The sequence below is a fragment of the Pleurodeles waltl genome, chromosome 10 (assembly GCF_031143425.1).
Source record: "Pleurodeles waltl isolate 20211129_DDA chromosome 10, aPleWal1.hap1.20221129, whole genome shotgun sequence".
Classification (NCBI taxonomy): domain Eukaryota; kingdom Metazoa; phylum Chordata; class Amphibia; order Caudata; family Salamandridae; genus Pleurodeles; species Pleurodeles waltl.
The window spans coordinates 401,433,793-401,457,635 of NC_090449.1; the positions used below are offsets into that span (position 1 = coordinate 401,433,793).

Sequence of the window (23,843 nt, forward strand, 5' to 3'; positions counted from 1 at the left end):
GAAACGTGGGGCCACCTAAAAGGGGCCGTTTCAGAACTACAAGCAGTGCTGAACCGGCACCTCTTCTCACTACCACTTCTCAATTCCCTTGAGACTAAATGGCAAACACACCTACAGAAAGACTATGATCTAGAGGACTAGGCTGACCTAATTGTGGCCAGAGACTGAGGAGCCCGTGAGGCACGCCTAAAATTCTGTCTTTTTAAGACTCTACATGACTGGTATTGGACCCCCCAGAAACTATGCGCAGCACGACTTCTGCCCCATGCGTCCTGCTGGAGATGCCCTCACACACATTGTGTCCTTACCCACATCCTACATGATTGCACCGCCATACAACCCTTCTGGCGGGCTATAGGACGTACTCTTAGAGAGGTGCTACCCTTACCACCAACCCTTACACCATCTCTTATACCCTTACACGATACAGAGGAGCTACACCATCTCTCCCGACCCCAAAGCCGATTATTACACACCGCACTCGCTACGACAAAATTATGTATCCTCAGACATTGGAGGGCAACAGCCGCTCCCTCCCATGAAGAATGGATTGCCGCAATGTATTAGGCGGCCTCCCATGAGCGCCTCATATACGATCTACAGGACAAGACTGACATATTTTTACAAACATGGTCACCCTTCCTACCCAACCTGACGAACTAATTTATCCTACAAAGGCACACAACCACCTAATCTACATAAACAAAAGCTCACCACCCCTCCACCAATTCACGCAATACTACCCTCAGCTATATTATATCCCTTCTCCTATCCCCTTGATAGAGCAGTCTCAACAATGACGCCCCTTTCGACTACACCCCCGTAATCCAATTCAGTATAGATGATTCATTCCTCCAACCCCAACGCTCCCTTATATCCCCACCTCCATACCAACACCTCAATTAAACTATTATCATCGCCCTCCCTCCTTCCTAGCACCATCATCTCGCCTACCCTATAACCCTGATTCTATTTGCATCACCCTTACCCCTCTTTTCCTATAATCCCGCCGACCCCCCCCCCTGGTCACCATTGCTAACACTATCATCACCACTATCATCATTGTTATTATTCTCATAATTATTACTATTACCATAATTCGTATTACCACTCTCATTGCTATTATCACCCCTCCCTTCTCAGGATTAACATCATCATTATCGTCCTCCCCAATACTATCCTACTAATTCGAGCATCCCCTTCTCATAGGATTATCCCCATCCTTCGCACTAGATTATATCATCATCAACCTAACTTGTACCGCGAACCACTTTCCAACTTATTAGGATAGAAAAACCCACCTATTTCTGACTAGCATCCCTCTAACGGAGACTGTCCGAATTTATTCTCCTCACATCATTACTCATTGAGTCTCTATAACTCCCTCTGTGCAACTATCCACCTCTTGGTCCTCTGAATTTGTTAGAGAAGGGCTATTACTAGGGATAGAAACAAACAGCCATACAATGACCCACCTCCTTTAAAGATACAGACTATGCTAATGAGAGATTGTTAAACTATTGCTGAACTCTACCACTAGCATACTATTACTGTTATATAGCAGTACAACGAAATGCATGTATCCTACGCCCATAGTTATATCATACGTCGACAAGGTTCGAACACTCTCACAATTTTCACACCTTGACTGTTTGTTGATACGAGACCACTATGCTAGCAATACTGGCTCTCAAATGTAACTATTAATAATGGTTTAATTTGCTTTCTAATTTGGCATGTATGTATACCGTGATCATAGATTGTAAATATTGTATATTCCCTAAAAAGTGGGATTCCGTTTGCTTTATGTACCTGCTTAATGATACGAAATAATAAATAAACAATTACAACACAAAAACAAATTGTTTTCCTCATGCTGTTTGCTAAAAAATGTGTTTACTTATATTTGGCATATCAGAAAAATATTATAGCTGAAGTAAAATGTTGTTAAACATCTTCTAATATATGCAAATTAAATTATTTTGTATTCCCGTTAATTTTCTTCTATTATTGGAGACTACTAGCTGAGTAGCTTTACTGTACAGTCTAGAAATCTGGTCAAAAATGGCACGGGGAATATTAATTGTTACTGACTCGATCTACGTTTAATTTAAGATTGAGATTACACAAAGCTGCTTCTAGCATAGGGGTACTTAGCACTGACCCACAACTGAAAAGTGTTTTGAGTTTGGCATTGCTTTACATGCTCTCCTAAATATTATTTTTCTTGACCCTGTAGAGAACGCTGCTTCCCAGACCGTCTGGTAACACATCACCACCTGCCTACTCCTTTTCTATTTTATCTAATTCATCTGTGACAGGTAAGGATTTTTGTCAAGCTCAGTAGAGTTGTCAACTTGATTCTACATAACATTTGTGTTATTTACTAAAATGTGAGGACTTGGATCAGCGAGCACCAAACTTAAAGCAGCGAGTGCTGGAGCTTTGATAACTTTGATAACAGCTTATTTCCTCTTAACAGTTTCTAATCTCATTCTGAAAGAAGTTGTGGTTTGATAGGATCACTAAACTCTAATCCTCCTACTCCACTTTGCTGTGCACACTAGATAATATACACAGTTAGCTCTTATTAGAACTCACCAGAGAAGCATAGGGTGCAGATGCGTAAATGGCAACTGAGTATAGGTCAATACCAAACACTACTTAGTGTTGTATGTATTATGCAAAACAAAATGTAGGAACTATGGATAGTTCCCTGTCTTTAGGTGGATGTTGTGAACACATCATGAACTGCTTATACTTATTCATGTTGGCTTGGATGGTATTCCAGCAATTTGGTAATTTTAAACAGTACCAGTGTCCCTGGAAAGGTAAAATATTTGAGATCATTTTTTTTTTTTGCTCTGTGTATACAGGGAGTGCAGAATTATTAGGCAAATGAGTATTTTGACCACATCATCCTCTTTATGCATGTTGTCTTACTCCAAGCTGTATAGGCTCGAAAGCCTACTACCAATTAAGCATATTAGGTGATGTGCATCTCTGTAATGAGAAGGGGTGTGGTCTAATGACATCAACACCCTATATCAGGTGTGCATAATTATTAGGCAACTTCCTTTCCTTTGGCAAAATGGGTCAAAAGAAGGACTTGACAGGCTCAGAAAAGTCAAAAATAGTGAGATATCTTGCAGAGGGATGCAGCACTCTTAAAATTGCAAAGCTTCTGCAGCGTGATCATCGAACAATCAAGCGTTTCATTCAAAATAGTCAACAGGGTCGCAAGAAGCGTGTGGAAAAACCAAGGCGCAAAATAACTGCCCATGAACTGAGAAAAGTCAAGCGTGCAGCTGCCACGATGCCACTTGCCACCAGTTTGGCCATATTTCAGAGCTGCAACATCACTGGAGTGCCCAACAGCACAAGGTGTGCAATACTCAGAGACATGGCCAAGGTAAGAAAGGCTGAAAGACGACCACCACTGAACAAGACACACAAGCTGAAATGTCAAGACTGGGCCAAGAAATATCTCAAGACTGATTTTTCTAAGGTTTTATGGACTGATGAAATGAGAGTGAGTCTTGATGGGCCAGATGGATGGGCCTGTGGCTGGATTGGTAAAGGGCAGAGAGCTCCAGTCCGACTCAGACGCCAGCAAGGTGGAGGTGGAGTACTGGTTTGGGCTGGTATCATCAAAGATGAGCTTGTGGGGCCTTTTCGGGTTGAGGATGGAGTCAAGCTCAACTCCCAGTCCTACTGCCAGTTCCTGGAAGACACCTTCTTCAAGCAGTGGTACAGGAAGAAGTCTGCATCCTTCAAGAAAAACATGATTTTCATGCAGGACAATGCTCCATCACACGCGTCCAAGTACTCCACAGCGTGGCTGGCAAGAAAGGGTATAAAAGAAGGAAATCTAATGATATGGCCTCCTTGTTCACCTGATCTGAACCCCATTGAGAACCTGTGGTCCATCATCAAATGTGAGATTTACAAGGAGGGAAAACAGTACACCTCTCTGAACAGTGTCTGGGAGGCTGTGGTTGCTGCTGCACGCAATGTTGATGGTGAACAGATCAAAACACTGACAGAATCCATGGATGGCAGGCTTTTGAGTGTCCTTGCAAAGAAAGGTGGCTATATTGGTCACTGATTTGTTTTTGTTTTGTTTTTGAATGTCAGAAATGTATATTTGTGAATGTTGAGATGTTATATTGGTTTCACTGGTAATAATAAATAATTGAAATGGGTATATATTTTTTTTTTTAAGTTGCCTAATAATTATGCACAGTAATAGTCACCTGCACACACAGATATCCCCCTAACATAGCTAAAACTAAAAACAAACTAAAAACTACTTCCAAAAATATTCAGCTTTGATATTAATGAGTTTTTTGGGTTCATTGAGAACATGGTTGTTGTTCAATAATAAAATTAATCCTCAAAAATACAACTTGCCTAATAATTCTGCACTCCCTGTATAGCCCTTGCTAATCATATGCTAAAAGACTTTGTCCCAAAATGGCAAAATACGTTATTGCTTTACTGTCTTATCATGGACAGCACTGGGCTAATCCAAGCTTAACAAGCATGGTAGAGAAACACACATTTGTGAAGGGCATATTTAGAGTGTTATTGGTGTAGTATAGGCAGCCAATGAAAAAAGGATCAGCCCATCACTTAAAGGCAGAGAACTTCCCTGAGTTCCTAGACTTTGCTTTTAGTACATAGTATATAAACTGATGCACAGGTTGTAATATGTATTGTTATCATTGTGGTGTTGGGTAGGGCCATGACTTGAGAGGCAAACGCATGTCGTTTTTTTCATGTCTATTTCTTTTAAAACAATGTATTTAACTAATGACAGGGTGCAGTAGTTTCAATCTGTGCAGCAAGTGAGCAAATACATTTCACAACCATTAGGAAAGAGGTTTCCCTGCCTAAAGAAATTATTTGAAATTTGTGAAGCATTAAAAACCTTTTCTCATCACTTCTGCTGTACTGCAGTAATATACTTAAATTTTACCTTTGCACTGTGGTAATGTGTAGATGTACGTTTATTAGTAAAGTTGCTCTAAATAATGTGTTATTGGGCCACATTTATTTTCTCCACAATGGCTAGATCTGCAGATGCTTAGTGTGATATACTAATATTACCATAGCTGATTGTGGGGAAGGGCCTCAGCTCTTAACAGACTGATCCTCCCTGTACTTTCGTATGGTTTATTACATATTTTTTTTAATATGCATTTGTTATAAACATCTTTTTCTGAAGACCCAGCACTTACTCTATTTGCACAGGCCCATAGTATGAAGCAGTAATAATCTTAGGGTATGATCAAAGTCCATAAGACACTAATTCCTGATTTATTCTTCTAATTGCAAATTACTCAACTTAGACTATTCCCCAAGGGCCTGAAGGAATCATCAGAATTTTGTAGCAGTGTTCCTGCGCACCGAAAGGTGGGCGAGTTTGTGCTGACTCTACCTTTCAGGAAGTGATTGGTCGTAGCCACATATTAAGTGCTACCTCTGTTTGCTGATGTTGATTTCTTTATGTTCCTTTCAACGCGGATCTGAACTATGCTCCCAAGTTGTAGGGCTTCAAACGATTCCTAAAACTCTGCATAGTGGGATTAGAAACTATGTCCACACCACAAACTACAGAAATCAAGCAGTGCTGAGACTGCAGGAAACAGATGTTGGTCATATTGTGTGGAATGTTATGTGATAGGTGCTCCCTAATGCACTTGATTTGAGACATGGAGGCAAAACTGTATGTCGCCGAACTCAAGAAGTCCTCTCCGTCTTTAAGCAGATTCCGCTCCATGTCACTTGCCTGGTCCCTATCACAGGGCCTTTTCCATGACTGCCTCATTTCCTGCTCAAAACTTTCAGATTAGTCGAAGTCAACAAATCCATAGACAAGATTTAGAAAGCAAAGTGAGACTGCTTCGTCCTGCAACTCCGACCCCATGGAGAAGGCATGAGGGTGTCAAGATTTAAGTCTCACTCCCTTGAGGTCACTGCCCAAGGAACTGATTCCTTAGTTGATCGTACTGCTCCCTTGGGCCACCATCAACCCTGTCGTAGTCAGAGCCCTTCAAAAGGCCAAGGTGCATATCTTAAGTGTGCTTCAGGCTCCTTCTGGTACCTCTTTGCAGTCCATGAAATCTCAGCGGCCTCTAATCAGGTTAACACCTGCAGGTTCCTCCCCAGCAGTCTGTTCTCTTGGGAAGCGTTATTGGGCCTGTACTGACACTTCTGCAGATTTCCACATGAGCTCAGAGATCCACCCTTGTCCACACCGCCAATATAGTCTCCACCGGCATGGCAGTTGAAGACATGGTGCCAAACCTCTTAGAGGTTATACTGACATCAGCCCCAGCTCAACCAATGTCACACTACGAAATTACAAAAGCACAAGCAGTTGTCATGCAGCCTGATTCTAACCCAGACCCTCTGCCGCATTGCAGCTATCCACTGAGGGTCCATTTTCTTTTTGGTTCGTTCTCTCATCCTGTGCCAGAGCAAGGTCACCTCACGATGAGGATGATGATGATGATGATGATGGCGAGGGTGATGGCTTGTGCCCCCAACTTATACCTTGATTCTCAAAACACCAGTGGGTGTAATCCCTCCTATGAGACAGAGCTTGACTTGCTACATTGGCCACCAGCAGAAGAAAGTGCCTAATTTGCGATGTTCGAAGGGCAAGTGGAGTACAGGAATTACAGCTGCAGAGACAAAAATAAATGTTTTGACCAAAGTTCTGCAGGCTTGGCCAGCAACATATGATCCTTGCTCCCATTTAATGATCCCCTCACAGATGCTTTTATGACTAAGTAGTCAAAAACACTTTCTTGGCTGCCATTTGGAAGTGGCCACACAACATAGGCTGATGTGCTGTGTCCCAGGTTTTCTCACCAAACACCCTCCTCAGCAGAGTCTCATTGTATAGGCCCCTTTGATCAGTTCCACGTATTGAGAATCCAAAAGGATTGATGCCTTTAGGAAAGGTAGGTTATTTTGCGGGTCTGGCACTATGGTTCATCACTGCAGTCTCTCTGTGGGGACACTATGCACATGCCCTCTAGGACATAGCCAGAAAAGTCCTGCCAATTCCTGAGGAACTTAAGGCTTCTTTGGCTCAAACGATCCATGACGGGCAGGACACAATCAAGTATGTCATCCGCACTGGCTTGTATATCGCAGTCTATACTGACAGGCTGGTGGATACAAGTGTTGTCCTTGGTAGACAAGCCTGAAAGAGATGAACCAGATTTCCTGGTGATGCCCAGGCATCCCGAATGGATATGACCTTTGTGTCTTACCTCTTAGAGAAAAGCAGGACTCCACTTTGGAACACTTTAAAGATGGCAAAGCTCTAGCATGTTTTGAGAGGCTGTTTACCACTGCAAAACAGTATATTCTACAGTTCACAAAACCCAGAGACTACTCCAGCAGGCTTGAATAAAGGCCATCATAGAATTCTCAGTCAGTGACTCAGCAGAGATCCTGGTCGTTTTGGAGCCATGGAGGCGAAACCAGTAGACACCATGTGGGCTCTTCTTCCCCTCATACAACTTCCAACAGATTGCTTTAGTTTGTCCTCAGCGGCTCATGCCCATCTGGTGGAGGGGCAGGATTTAGCATTACCTCCTGTGTTGCCGATCCATCACATATGACAAACAAACACAAAAAAAAACACTCCCTATTTTTCCTCCCCTCTGTACCCAAAATCCTTGTACACAGAACTAATTTCAGAAACATCTATCCATTTTGTTACAGGGCATACGCCTGTTGTTTCTCACACATGCCATGGGGAGGGTATCTGACACTGAGAAAGGCATTGGTTGTTATGCCATTTGCTCGTCCTGGTAAAGGGTGAGAGAATCAGGCTTACGCTGGACATCTGACCCCATAATGGTTTCCTTTGGAAGCACAAATGAAAAATGCTCATATTGTCTCATATCTTTTCTGACCTTGACCTGGGAGACTGGATGGTGTCCTTGAACTTTAATTTTGCCTATTTTCATATGCCTGTGCTGCAAAGTTTTGTCTTACCTGGAGTCCTACATGGACCTGGAAAATATATTTAGTTTACCTTACTTCTTTTGGGCCTCACCAGTGCCTCTCTGGTATTCATGAAGCTGATGGTAGCGGTCGCCGCCTATTTTCGGAAGTCAGAAGTTCCTGAATTCTTGTGCCTCAATGACTTACTGCTGAAGATGGACTCACTACACTTTAGATGATGGAGGAACTCATAACCTCTGGGTTTACCATAATCAAGTCGAAATTACACTCGATTCCATCATAATGGTTTCTTTTGATTGGGGCAATACTGCCCACTGTGGAGTTCAAGGTTTTTCCTCTGTTGGGGCATTTGGGTTATGATTGTGATGTTTCCTGGGTCCCCCTTGAGGGTTGCTGTGAGGCTTCCTGGCTTCTCAGCCTACTGCATCCTCCTTGTCAACTATTCCAGGCGGCACATGCAAGCCCTGCAGTCTCGCTTTCCAAGTCCCAGTGTGCCAGTCATCAAACCTTCCTTTCTGACACTGTCCTGGCCTTGTTGGAGACTGCCTACAATCTGCAGTGGTAGCTGACTGATCACAATCTGCCTTGTGACAGGCCACAACAGCCCCCCCACTCACACCCCACCGAGAGCTGACAGTGTTGACAAATGCAGCACTACTTCACGTGGAGAATGTGGGGATCAGAAGTCTCTTGTCTCCAGTAGAGGTCCCACTCTACATCAGTCAGTTGAAGGTATGAGTCAGTTGTCTGTCCATTGGTCAAGGCTAGTGCAGATTCTCATGAATTACACCACAGCTTTGTTATACTGCAAAAGCAGGGTGGTGTTGAATCCTTGGTGCTGTCCCAGGCAGCTTTGCGTTCTGGAGGTGTCTGTAGTGCCAAGACACTTTCCTAGTTGTCAGCTACCTGGCAAGGTCCATGAATGCAAGAGTGGTCGAACCGAGCAGAAGTCTGGCAGATTATGAGTGATGTTTACATCGTGATGTGACACAGAGCATATTTGAGTACTCGATAGAGCCCTGGCTACATCTTTTCACCACCATTGAAGGTGCAGTGTCAACAGATTTGCATGTTGAAGTTTCCTCAAAAACTTGTTAGAGACTCATTCCATCTGGAATGGAACAAGGGACTCCTGTATACTTTCCAGCCTCTACCTTTCCAACATTGAGTTTTAAAGATCAATAACGACTGAAGCAAAGTCATCCTAGTGGCCCCGAATTCAGCCCCGAGAGTGGCAATCATAATTCCTGGGCATGAGCATCTGCTCTCCGATCAGAATACTTCTTCGGGAGGACCTCTCATTTCACAACAGAGCAGGGTTCTCCACCTGAATCCCTTCACCTTGCACCTCCATGCATGGAGAGTGAGCAGCAGCAATTAACTGCTTTTGATGGGTAGATGTCATCCTTGCCACCAAACGCTGCTCAACAATATCCATCTATGCTGGGTGCTGGGACAAGTTTGTAATATGGTGTGGTGCCCTGGACACTGACCCCATACAGGTGAAGGTGCTGAACATCCCTTTTATTTTTTTTGTCATTAGTCCAGCAAGACATTGAAGTGGACTCTGCTAAAGGTTATTTGTTTACCCATTCAAACTTTCTACATTTGCTGACACTACCATCCTTGATCAAATCACCTGTCGTAATGAGGTTGTTAAAGGTTTGTTTAAGGGAATGGCTCTTTTTGTATGGTGAGCCCCATGATTTGGGACTGATGCTGCTGTGCTCTGAGTGCATATAGTGCTAACCAGACCTCAGTGCCTGTGCCCTGACCTTAAAATTGTGTATGTTTGATTGGCTTATACCTAATTGGCATAAGCTATTTTACTGTAAGTCCCTTCTACATGGTACCCAGGTACCCTAGGTTTGTAAGTTAGAGACACCCCAGGGACTGCAGCACTGATAGTGCCACCCTGGGTTTGACAAAGGTAAAACAGGGAGGGGCGCGCTGGACACTGATAAAGGTGGGCGGTTGTAACTGGTGCTGTGTTGCGCTGGCAGCCCTGGGGAGAAGGGTGTGAATGATTGTAGGTCTTCACCCGGCGCGAATGCTGGACATGTGTCTGTTCGGGTGGGGAACACAGGGAGTCTGCTTGAGAGCAGTGCATGCTCTGTTGGGCATCGGAGAACCGAGGTCTCTCAGCCCCTTTGTCGTGCGAGGCCCGACATCCATTTTGAAGTAATTGGCGTCAGACCGCAGAGCACTCTTTCGGCTACCACGGTTGAAACCCCTGCATGAAGCGCCAAAGGGATAATGACAAGAATGGCAAACAGTTTAGGGGTGAGGGAGTGCTTGAATGCTGTTGCCTCTGTAAATTTCGGGCTATGTAACAATTTAACAGTTGATGAGAGAAAGCTGCATTCCATTCAAGGCAGCACAGGATGACTCTGCACCTGGGACAGCAGATCTTGAAGGCCTGTGAGCGGCGCAGTTAAAAATTTCAATAGGTTTGATGTTTTATTGCTGCTAGCTGTTCTCTGGGATGAGTTGACAAGGAACAAACAGCTTGTTGAAATAATTGTATGCCTACATTTAATTCTACCAACATAGGATACTTACAAAGCCTATAAAAGTTGCTCCTTGGTGCTTTCAACTCATGACAACACTGCATATGTCTTTACTTGTAAGGAACTTGCTGTATTAATGGTGACTTGTTGCATGAAAGGTATGTGAATGTAAGATCTATTAGCCTTCCAATTACTGATCACAGCCTCTAGGAAGCAGATATATTTGATCCTATAATACACTTCTCTACTGCGTATCGGAGAGTTGTTAGTCATATCAGGAGTGACTTCCATCAGTGTTGGCTTATCAACAATCAGCAAGCGGAGTTGTGGGGCAAAAGAACATCACTTTTCGCAAGCTGAACTGAAGTGTTAACCTAGTCCTCTTAGCTGTAACACTACAACTGATTGGTGCTTGCTTTTGTGATCTGGAACCTTTTAACATGGTATGCTAATATCCGGAAACATAGCAAAATTGAGAAGCCTGCTTGGTCCTTAAAAAAAATCAGATCCAGAGGTATTTGAGTCTGTGGTGTGTGATAAGACTTTATACAAGGTGGCATTTATCAGTGCATGCTTGATGCTATTGTCTACCTCTGTCCTTGAAGTTTGCCTAATTATGGCTGGATCATTATATCTTCAAATATCTCTAAACAGAATTTGAATAATATTATTAATGCTAAAATAACACAGTTAAGGAAGAAGCTATATATGGCTTAGGGCTGTATGGAAGAACTGTATAGAGTGCTCTGACTAATGAAGAGACATTGATGTTTTCAAAACTTTGAAAAATCCTATTCAGAGTATTATTGCACTTCATTGAACATTTCTGGACAGACCACAAATACTCCCTTTAACTCTGCAGTTGGTAAAACAGAAAACCAGAAGCTGCAGCAAACTGCCAACACCATGGGCTTGGAATAGTGATTCAATCAGATTATTAATCATCTATGCCAGTCATTAAATCAATTTAATGTCACACACCTGATAGACCTGTCAGTGCCAACAGTAACTGGTATCTGACATTTTGGCTTTAAATGCTTGCAACCAGACAGTCTCCCTAATAATTCACATTGTTGATTACCTCTTTGCGTCCACGCAATTGCAGAACTGTATCGTCTGCTAAGCACATGAAGCATTCCTTGTCAGTGAGCCCGAATATTTAAGAAATTACCTGGTAACCTACTGATTTACACCTTCTCAGGTACGGGTGGACATCACCAAATAAGACTGTACTAAATGAACACCACCCGATGCTCCCTGACTGAGAGGAGGAGATACAGACTGTTCGTATGGGGATATTGTCAGTTACCAATGATAAAATGCACATAAGTCCACAATGGCATCTGGGAAATCGAGGCAGCTACTTATCACAGAGGCAGTGTCTCAAATAAACAAACTAAATCTTTGCCCTCTTCACAAGGGCTTTCATAATCCACAATGGTCCTGATACTGGCAGAGATAATAACTTTGGTGGGTCATAGGCTGGAGACGATGGGCTTGAAAATTACTTACCTCACCGCCAAGACAAAGTCGATTTATGCTAGGATTTCAGATTCACAAAACAAGGTAGAGAAGCTAGATATCAGTTTGTCCTCTCTTGAGTCCTGGTTTGATCTCCAACCAGACAGAGACCTGGAAATCCGCGCTTTGCACATCAGTCATTGGCCCTGAGGACCGAAGCCCTCAGGATAATGTACACTTCCTCAAAATCCCTGAAAAAGCAGAAGTTGCAAATGTTAGAGGCTTTCTTAGCAACTTTCTACTGGAGATTGATTTTTCACCTTCGCTGTAGATACAGAGAGCACACAGAATAAGACCACAGCAAGCCTCTGCCTCATCGGGATCAAGACCAATTATTGCCTTCTTCCTCTGGCACGAACAGGCCCGCCAAATCCTGATGGCAGCAAGAGGTCCTGGACCCTATAACGTTGATGCCCACAAGATACAGGGGATAGCAGGCTTTTCAATGGAAACAAGTAATCAGAGAAAGGCTTTTCCTTCCTTGCGACTCCTTCACAAATGAGACATTCAGTTTGGCCTCTTTGAAAAGGCACACATGGATTACAGTTTCCGTAAAGTCGAGAAACGTCTTTGATCTTGGAGAGCTGCAGGTATTTTAGATGGACTGCATGGAGGAGCCATGAACACTTCACAATGCCCCTCTGATCTTCCTGCCACAGAAAAGGACCCTCTTGTCCAGCGAAACTCTGAAATACATGCAAGGGGGTCCCGACACCAGGACAAAAATCAACAAATACAACATGATAGAGAAGATGCTAAATGCGGTGATGGAGCACACATACACAACAGAGGGTGAGAGAAGTATTGATCACTATTCAAGCCAAACCCATCTGAAGTTTGATGGATGGTGTATTATATGCAATACTGGTCCCATAGAGCTTCCCAACCTGTAGACTGAATATAATAGACTGCATGTTTGTCACTAGTGAAACCATCTTTCTCCCTGTCTGTTTTTGACACAATGTTTACTGTAGTTCATTATTAAATGTCTCATACCAGGTTTTACCCATTGGTAGTCGGGCAAAGGCAATCATTCTCTTCCCTTTAACTTTTTCTTCTTACATGAAGACATACAAAGTCAGGCTCCACTTGGTCACACTTTCCATAGATTAGATTACCAAAAGAAATGCACACATATCTCCTCTGCTTTTTACCTCCTTTATCCCCTTTTCCCCTCAAACATACACTCTATGGAATAATAACTCAAATGGTGCATTGTATTGCCTAATGCTGAGGCATAGTATGTTCTATTCCCCTTCAATTGCTGCTGCACTCGACCTGTAAGCATAAGAACTAACTTTGCTTCCTTTCCCTTCCAGGTCATTACTCATCTGAAGTTTGATCTTTATCATTTCCAACTTCCTGAATAAATTGTAATGTTTATCCTCGCATATGTCTATTTTTCTAATCACTTAACCCTGGACCTCCCAGATGTGACAGCCGTTCAGGTGTAGACCCGCTGATTACAGTTAATTGGATGCAGTAGTTACACTGCTTGCATAGATGTTACTCTCTGATCTCAAAATATTGTTTATTTTTGAATTGTTTTTCTCTTTCATCTTAACTCTTCCATTCCTCTCATTAATTTCTTTTGACCTCAGTTAAACCACCTTTTTCTTCCTTTATTCAGCACATTTTCTTACTTGCTTATTTGCTACTTTTTCTCATTATCTGTTATGGTCTACCTTTTCAACAACAACCCGTAGGATCTGACCAGCATTCCTGCATATTTAAAACCTTCAGACTTCCTTTGAATCTTGTGATCTCTGTAACTATGAACACACTCTTGCACATTCTTCTGTGGAATGTCAGTGGTCTTACTCACTACATTAAGTGTAAACAAGTGCTTTCTTATCGCTACTCCAAACATGACAAAATAGCTCTCCTCCAGGAGACACATCTTATCGAGAAAGAAGGGGTGAAATTATGGCTGGACTGGGTGGGCAAGGAGATACACAGTTGTCTTATGAGAAAGGCAGATGAATTACCAACTTAACTGAAACGTGGTGTATCCATCCTGATTCAGAAAACATTAATGAATGTGGTGATTAAGACTTGGCTCGATCCAGAGAATTGCTATGTGTTCACCAAATAAAAACCAACACTTTCGTTACATGCATAGGTTCAGTATATACGTATTTTATTTCTTCAGCTCATGCGTGTATCGATGGAGGTAGATGCCGCCAACATCCTGATAGGCGGAGATTGGCATGTAGCCCAAGATGCGATCTTAGACTGCACAGGTCCAGTTGATGTATCAAATAATGCAGAATGGGCTCTCATGGGAGTTCTTGTGAATGATCATGACCTCTACAGTGTATTGTGTCTATCACATCCGACGGACCAGGAATACACATTTGTCCCCTGTCCATCGCCCCCAATCACTATTAGATTTTTTTCCTGATGACCCACCATTTACTTCCTGTTCTTTCTGAGACTTCAATATTAGGGAGTGCACTTTCGTACCATTCACTTATTTTCCTCGAGGCTGATTTGGGTCTGTTCCTGCAGATAGACAAGCCCTGGCATCTCACTTTATCCCGATATCACCACCTAATGGACAAGGCACAGCTTTAAGCTCATGTACATACTTACTTGGAGAAAATGATGGGTCAGTTGACTCTTCCCGGACATTATGAGCAGTGGCAAAGGCAACCATCAGGGGACAGCTGATGAGAGATTCAGCTGGGGCGTGTCCAAGATGGCGACTGGAGCGGCAGTATAAATTGCAGCTCTGCTCCCGGCCACCCAAATATCCTGTGCCCAGGCCCTCCCCGCTCGACTAGCGTATCGTTGAGATCCTGGCTGCTTTGAAAAAGACCCACACTGAGCAACAGCGCAGCGACTCGCCCGCGCGGCCTGTTTGTGATCCCGGGTCCCACCAGACGTGGGGGACTGGCGTTCGGACGGCGCCCTATGATATGTGTGTAAGGAAATGCCTTCTTGCCATGGTTTCCCCCCTGACCTTTTGCCTTTGCTGATGCTAAGTTATGATTTGAAAGTGTGCTGGGACCCTGCTAACCAGGCTCCAGCACCAGTGTTCTTTCCGTAAACTGTACCTTTGAACTCAGTTGGCACAACCCTGGCACTCAGGTAAGTCCGTTGTAACTGGCACCCCTGGTACCAAGGGCACTGATGCCAGGGAAGGTTTCTAAGGGCTGCAGCATGTCTTATGCCACTCTAGGGACCCCTCACTCTGCCCATACACACTGCTTCACAGCTTGTGTGTGCTGGTGAGGAGAAAATGACTAAGTCGACATGGCACTCCCCTCAGAGTGCCATGCCAACCTCACACTGCCTGTGGCATAGGTAAGACACCCCTCTAGCAGGCCTTACAGCCCTAAGGTAGGGTGCACTATACCACAGGTGAGGGCATAAGTGCATGAGCACTATCCCCCTACAGTGTCTAAGCAAAACCTTAGACATTGTAAGTGCAGGGTAGCCATAAGAGTATATGGTCTGGGAGTCTGTCAAACATGAACTCCACAGCACCATAATGGCTACACTGAAAACTGGGAAGTTTGGTATCAAACATCTCAGCACAATAAATGCACACTGATGCCAGTGTGCAATTTATTGTAAAATACGCGCCGAGGGCATCTTAGAGATGCCCCCTAAAAACATACCCGACTTCCAGTGTAGGCTGACTAGTTTCTGCCAGCCTGCCACACACCAGACATGTTGCTGACCACATGGGGAGAGTGCCTTTGTCACTCTGTGGCCAGGAACAAAGCCTGTACTGGGTGGAGGTGCTTCTCACCTCCCCCTGCAGGAACTGTAACACCTGGCGGTGAGCCTCAAAGTCTCACCCCCTTTGTTACAGCGCCACAGTGCATCCCAGCTAGTGGAGATGCCCGCCCCTCCGGCCACTGCCCCCACTTTTGGCGGCAAGGCTATAGGAGATAATTAGACAAACAAGGAGTAGTCACCCACCAGTCAGGACAGCCCCTAAGGTGTCCTGAGCTGAGGTGACTCTTACTTTTAGAAATCCTCCATTTTGTGGATGGAGGATTCCCCCAATAGGATTAGGGATGTGCCCCCCTCCCCTCAGGGAGGGGGCACAAAGAGGGTGTAGCCACCCTCAACGACAGTAGCCATTGGCTACTGCCCTCCCAGACCTAAACACACCCCTAAATTCAATATTTAGGGGCCCCCAGAACCTAGGAAACCAGATTCCTGCAACCTTAACAAGAAGAAGGACTGCTGACCTGAAGCCCTGCAGTGAAGATGGAGACGACAACTGCTTTGGCCCCAGCCCTACCGGCCTGTCTCCCAACTTCGAAGAAAACTGCAACAGCGACGCATCCAACAGGGGCCAGCGACCTCTGAAGCCTCAGAGGACTGCCCTGCAACCAAGGACCAAGAAACTCCTGTGAACAGCGGCCCTGCTCAACAATCTGCAACTTCCTTGCAACAAAGAAACGACTTTGAAGACTTCCCGTTTCCCGCCGGAAGCTTGAGACTTTCCACTCTGCACCCGACGCCCCCGGCTCAACCTGCAGAAAACCAGCACTACAGGGAGGACTCCCCGGCGACTGCGAGCCTGTGAGTAGCCAGAGACGACCCCCCTGAGCCCCCACAGCGATGCCTGCAGAGGAAATCCAGAGGCTCCCCCTGACCGCGACTGCCTGTAACAAGGGACCCGACTCCTGGAACCAACACTGTACCCGCAGCGCCCAGGACCTGAAGGAACCGAACTCCAGTGTAGGAGCGACCCCCAGGCGACCCTCTGCTTAGCCCAGGTGGTGGCTACCCCGAGGAGGCCCCCCCCCCGTGCCTGCCTGCATCGTTAAAGAGCCCCCTGGGTCTCCCCATTGCTTTCAATACAAAACCCAACGCCTGTTTGCACTCTGCACCCGGCTGCCCCTGTGCGGCTGAGGGTGTACTTTCTGTGACTGCTTGTGTCCCCCACTGTGCCCTACAAAACCCCTCTGGTCTGCCCCCCGAGGACGCGGGTACCTACCTGCTAGCAGACTGGAACCGGGGCACCCCTGTTCTCCATTGAAGCCTGTGTGTTTTGGGCACCTCTTTGACCTCTGCACCTGACCGGCCCTGAGCTGCTGGTGTGGTAACTTTGGGGTTGCCTTGAACCCCCAATGGTGGGCTTCCTTGGACCCAACTTTGAACCCTGTAAGTGTTTTACTTACCTGTGAACTTAACATTTAATTACCTCCCCCAGGAACTGTTGATTTTTGCACAGTGTCCACTTTTAAAATAGCTTATTGCCATTTTTGTCAAAACTGTACATGATGTTGTGATTATTCAAAGTTCCTAGAATACCTGAGTGAAATACCTTTCAGTTGAAGTATTACTTGTAAATCTTGAACCTGTGGTTCTTAAAATAAACTAAGAAAATATATTTTTCTATATAAAAACCTGTTGGCCTGGAGTAAGTCTTTGAGTGTGTGTTTGTAGGAAGTTGGCTCTGTATGTGCTATTTCAAAGTAAGGAATAGCATGCACAGAGTCCAAGGGTTCCCCTTAGAGGTAAAATAGTGGTAAAAATAGATAATACTAATGCTCTATTTTGTGGTAGTGTGGTCGAGCAGTAGGCTTATCCAAGGAGTAGTGTTAAGCATTTGTTGTACATACACATAGACAATAAATGAGGTACACACACTCAGAGACAAATCCAGCCAATAGGTTTTTGTATAGAAAAATATATTTTCTTAGTTTATTTTAAGAACCACAGGTTCAAATTCTACATGTAATATCTCATTTGAAAGGTATTGCAGGTAAGTACTTTAGGAACTTTAAATCATAAAAATTGCATGTATACTTTACAAGTTATTGACAAATAGCTGTTTTAAAAGTGGACACTTAGTGCAATTTTCACAGTTCCTGGGGGAGGTAAGTTTTTGTTAGTTTTACCAGGTAAGTAAGACACTTACAGGGCTTAGTTCTTGGTCCAAAGTAGCCCACCGTTGGGGGTTCAGAGCAACCCCAAAGTCACCACACCAGCAGCTCAGGGCCGGTCAGGTGCAGAGTTCAAAGTGGTGCCCAAAACACATAGGCTAGAATGGAGAGAAGGGGGTGCCCCGGTTCCGGTCTGCTTGCAGGTAAGTACCCGCGTCTTCGGAGGGCAGACTAGGGGGGTTTTGTAGGGCACCGGGGGGGACACAAGCCCACACAGAAATTTCACCCTCAGCGGCGCGGGGGCGACCGGGTGCAGTGTTAGAACAAGCGTCGGGTTCGCAATGTAAGTCAATGAGAGATCAAGGGATCTCTTTAGCGCTGCAGGCAGGCAAGGGGGGGCTTCCTCGGGGAAACCTCCACTTGGGCAAGGGAGAGGGACTCCTGGGGGTCACTTCTGCAGTGAAAGTCCGGTCCTTCAGGTCCTGGGGGCTGCGGGTGCAGGGTCTTTTCCAGGCATCGGGACTTAGGTTTCAGAGAGTCGCGGTCAGGGGAAGCCCCGGGATTCCCTCTGCAGGCGGCGCTGTGGGGGCTCAGGGGGGACAGGTTTTGGTACTCACAGTCGTAGAGTAGTCCGGGGGTCCTCCCTGAGGTGTTGGTTCTCCACCAGCCGAGTCGGGGTCGCCGGGTGCAGTGTTGCAAGTCTCACGCTTCTTGCGGGGAGTTGCAGGGTTCTTTAAAGCTGCTTCTTGAAACAAAGTTGCAGTCTTTTTGGAGCAGGTCCGCTGTCCTCGGGAGTTTCTTGTCGTCGTCTAAGCAGGGCAGTCCTCAGAGGATGCAGAGGTCGCTGGTCCCTTCGGAAGGCGTCGCTGGAGCAGAGTTCTTTGGAAGGCAGGAGACAGGCCGGTGAGTTTCTGGAGCCAAGGCAGTTGTTGTCTTCTGGTCTTCCTCTGCAGGGGTTTTCAGCTAGGCAGTCCTTCTTCTTGTTGTTGCAGGAATCTAATTTTCTAGGGTTCAGGGTAGCCCTTAAATACTAAATTTAAGGGCGTGTTTAGGTCTGGGGGGTTAGTAGCCAATGGCTACTAGCCCTGAGGGTGGGTACACCCTCTTTGTGCCTCCTCCCAAGGGGAGGGGGTCACAATCCTAACCCTATTGGGGGAATCCTCCATCTGCAAGATGGAGGATTTCTAAAAGTTAGAGTCACTTCAGCTCAGGACACCTTAGGGGCTGTCCTGACTGGCCAGTGACTCCTCCTTGTTTTTCTCATTATTTTCTCCGGCCTTGCCGCCAAAAGTGGGGCCTGGCCGGAGGGGGCGGGCAACTCCACTAGCTGGAGTGTCCTGCTGGGTTGGCACAAAGGAGGTGAGCCTTTGAGGCTCACCGCCAGGTGTGACAATTCCTGCCTGGGGGAGGTGTTAGCATCTCCACCCAGTGCAGGCTTTGTTACTGGCCTCAGAGTGACAAAGGCACTCTCCCCATGGGGCCAGCAACATGTCTCGGTTTGTGGCAGGCTGCTAAAACTAGTCAGCCTACACAGATAGTCGGTTAAGTTTCAGGGGGCACCTCTAAGGTGCCCTCTGGGGTGTATTTTACAATAAAATGTACACTGGCATCAGTGTGCATTTATTGTGCTGAGAAGTTTGATACCAAACTTCCCAGTTTTCAGTGTAGCCATTATGGTGCTGTGGAGGTCGTGTTTGACAGACTCCCAGACCATATACTCTTATGGCTACCCTGCACTTACAATGTCTAAGGTTTTGCTTAGACACTGTAGGGGTACCATGCTCATGCACTGGTACCCTCACCTATGGTATAGTGCACCCTGCCTTAGGGCTGTAAGGCCTGCTAGAGGGGTGTCTTACCTATACTGCATAGGCAGTGAGAGGCTGGCATGGCACCCTGAGGGGAGTGCCATGTCGACTTACTCGTTTTGTCCTCACTAGCACACACAAGCTGGCAAGCAGAGTGTCTGTGCTGAGTGAGAGGTCTCCAGGGTGGCATAAGACATGCTGCAGCCCTTAGAGACCTTCCTTGGCATCAGGGCCCTTGGTACTAGAAGTACCAGTTACAAGGGACTTATCTGGATGCCAGGGTCTGCCAATTGTGGATACAAAAGTACAGGTTAGGGAAAGAACACTGGTGCTGGGGCCTGGTTAGCAGGCCTCAGCACACTTTCAATTGTAAACATAGCATCAGCGAAGGCAAAAAGTCAGGGGGCAACCATGCCAAGGAGGCATTTCCTTACAGTGTTCCTCATTTATTTGCCTGTGTGTGTACAACAAATGCTTAACACTACCCTCTGATAAGCCTACTGCTCGACCACACTACCACAAAATAAGGCTCACCGCCAGGTGTTACAGTTCCTGCAGGGGGAGGTGATAAGCATCTCCACCCAGTACAGGCTTTGTTACTAGCCACAGAGTGACAAAGGCACTCTCCCCATGTGGCCAGCAACTTGTCTGGTAGGCTGCTAAAACCAGTCAGCCTACATGGGTAGTCAGTTAAGGTTTCAGGGGGCACCTCTAAGGTGCCCTCTGGGGTGTACAGGGAGTGCAGAATTATTAGGCAAATTAGTATTTTGACCACATCATCCTCTTTATGCATGTTGTCTTACTCCAAGCTGTATAGGCTCGAAAGCCTACTACCAATTAAGCATATTAGGTGATGTGCATCTCTGTAATGAGAAGGGGTGTGGTCTAATGACATCAACACCCTATATCAGGTGTGCATAATTATTAGGCAACTTCCTTTCCTTTGGCAAAATGGGTCAAAAGAAGGACTTGACAGGCTCAGAAAAGTCAAAAATAGTGAGATATCTTGCAGAGGGATGCAGCACTCTTAAAATTGCAAAGCTTCTGAAGCGTGATCATCGAACAATCAAGCGTTTCATTCAAAATAGTCAACAGGGTCGCAAGAAGCGTGTGGAAAAACCAAGGCGCAAAATAACTGCCCATGAACTGAGAAAAAAGTCAAGCGTGCAGCTGCCACGATGCCACTTGCCACCAGTTTGGCCATATTTCAGAGCTGCAACATCACTGGAGTGCCCAAAAGCACAAGGTGTGCAATACTCAGAGACATGGCCAAGGTAAGAAAGGCTGAAAGACGACCACCACTGAACAAGACACACAAGCTGAAACGTCAAGACTGGGCCAAGAAATATCTCAAGACTGATTTTCTAAGGTTTTATGGACTGATGAAATGAGAGTGAGTCTTGATGGGCCAGATGGATGGGCCCGTGGCTGGATTGGTAAAGGGCAGAGAGCTCCAGTCCGACTCAGACGCCAGCAAGGTGGAGGTGGAGTACTGGTTTGGGCTGGTATCATCAAAGATGAGCTTGTGGGGCCTTTTCGGGTTGAGGATGGAGTCAAGCTCAACTCCCAGTCCTACTGCCAGTTCCTGGTAGACACCTTCTTCAAGCAGTGGTACAGGAAGAAGTCTGCATCCTTCAAGAAAAACATGATTTTCATGCAGGACAATGCTCCATCACACGCGTCCAAGTACTCCACAGCGTGGCTGGCAAGAAAGGGTATAAAAGAAGGAAATCTAATGACATGGCCTCCTTGTTCACCTAATCTGAACCCCATTGAGAACCTGTGGTCCATCATCAAATGTGAGATTTACAAGGAGGGAAAACAGTACACCTCTCTGAACAGTGTCTGGGAGGCTGTGGTTGCTGCTGCACGCAATGTTGATGGTGAACAGATCAAAACACTGACAGAATCCATGGATGGCAGGCTTTTGAGTGTCCTTGCAAAGAAAGGTGGCTATATTGGTCACTGATTTGTTTGTTTTTTGTTTTTGAATGTCAGAAATGTATATTTGTGAATGTTGAGATGTTATATTGGTTTCACTGGTAATAATAAATAATTGAAATGGGTATATATTTGTTTTTTGTTAAGTTGCCTAATAATTATGCACAGTAATAGTCACCTGCACACACAGATATCCCCCTAACATAGCTAAAACTAAAAACAAACTAAAAACTACTTCCAAAAATATTCAGCTTTGATATTAATGAGTTTTTTGGGTTCATTGAGAACATGGTTGTTGTTCAATAATAAAATTAATCCTTAAAAATACAACTTGCCTAATAATTCTGCACTCCCTGTATGTTGCAATAAAATGTACACTGGCATCGGTGTGCATTTATTGTGCTGAGAAGTTTGTGCATGACAGACTCCCAGACCATATACTCTTATGGCTACCCTGCACTTACAATGTCTAAGGTTTGGCTTAGACACTGTAGGGGCACAGTGCTCATGCACTGGTGCCCTCACCCATGGTATAGTGCACCCTGCCTTAGGGCTGTAAGGCCTGCTAGAGGGGTGACTTATCTATACTTGCCTGGCATCAGGGCCCTTGGTACCAGGGGTACCAGTTACAAGGGACTTACCTGGATGCCAGGGTGTGCCAATTGTGGATACAAAAGTACAGGTTAGGGAAAGAACGCTGGTGCTGGGGCCTGGTTAGCAGGCCTCAGCACACTTTCAATTCAAAACATAGCATCAGCAAAGGCAAAAAGTCAGGGGGTAACCATGCCAAGGAGGCATTTCCTTACACAACCCCCCCCCCCCCTCAAACGAAAGAGGATGAGACTAACCTTTCCCAAGAGAGTCTTCATTTTCTAAGTGGAAGAACCTGGAAAGGCCATCTGCATTGGCATGGGCAGTCCCAGATCTGTGTTCCACTATAAAGTCCATTCCTGTAGGGAGATGGACCACCTCAACAGTTTTGGATTTTCACCTTTCATTTGCATCAGCCATCTGAGAGGTCTGTGGTCAGTTTGAACTAGGAAGTGAGTACCAAAGAGGTATGGTCTCAGCTTCTTCAGGGACCAAACCACAGCAAAGGCCTCCCTCTCAATGGCACTCCAACGCTGCTCCCTGGGGAGTAACCTCCTGCTAATGAAAGCAACAGGCTGGTCAAGGCCATCATCATTTGTTTGGGACAAAACTGCCCCTATCCCATGTTCAGAGGCATCTGTTTGCACAATGAATTGCTTGGAGTAATCTGGAGCTTTTAGAACTGGTGCTGTGCACATAGCTTGTTTCAGGGTGTCAAAGGCCTGTTGGCATTCTACAGTCCAGTTTACTTTCTTGGGCATTTTCTTGGAGGTGAGTTCTGTGAGGGCTGTCCCAATGGATCCATATCCCTTCACAAACCTCCTTTAGTACCCAGTCAAGCCAAGGAATGCCCTGACTTGAGTCTGGGTTTTTGGAGCTGCCCAGTCCAGAATAGTCTGGATCTTAGGCTGGAGTGGCTGAACTTGGCCCCCTCCTACAAGGTGTCCCAGGTAAACCCCAGTTCCCTGCCCTATCTGGCATTTGGATGCCTGGATAGAGAGGCCTGCTGATGGCAGAGCCTTCAAAACCTTCTTCAGGTGGACCAGGTGATCCTGCCAGTTGGAGCTAAAGACAGCAATATCATCAAGATAAGCTGCACTAAAGGACTCCAAGCCAGCAAGGACTTGATTCACCAACCTTTGGAAGGTGGCAGGGGCATTCTTTAAACCAAAGGGCATAACAGTAAACTGATAATGCCCATCAGGTGTGGAGAATGCTGTTTACTCTTTTGCTCCAGGTGCCATTTTGATTTGCCAGTACCCTGCTGTTAAGTCAAAGGTACTTAAGAATTTGGCAGCACCTAATTTGTCAATCAGCTCGTCAGCTCTAGGAATGGGATGGGCATCTGTCTTGGTGACAGAATTAAGACCTTTGTAGTCCACACAAAACCTCATCCCTCTCTTTCCATCTTTGGTGTGAGGTTTGGGGACTAAGACCACTGGGCTAGCCCAGGGGCTGTCAGAGTGCTCAATTACTCCCAATTCCAGCATCTTGTGGACTTCCACCTTGATGCTTTCCTTAACTTGATCAGACTGTCTGAAGATTTTGTTTTTGACAGGCATGCTGTCTCCTGTGTCCACATCAAGGGTACACAGGTGTGTCTGACTAGGAGTTAAGGAAAAGAG

The 23,843-nt window shown here is 45.5% G+C and overlaps 1 protein-coding gene across 2 annotated transcripts in view; it reads left to right on the forward strand.

Annotated features, from left to right (window-relative positions):
- Positions 1–23,843, forward strand: part of CRAMP1 (cramped chromatin regulator homolog 1) — a 982,369-nt gene that overhangs the window by 669,264 nt on the left and 289,262 nt on the right. For both annotated transcript variants that reach the window (XM_069210635.1, XM_069210634.1), the window contains exon 14: positions 2,240–2,321. In XM_069210635.1, the coding sequence (XP_069066736.1) occupies positions 2,240–2,321 (82 nt within the window). The remainder of the gene's footprint in view (positions 1–2,239; positions 2,322–23,843) is intronic.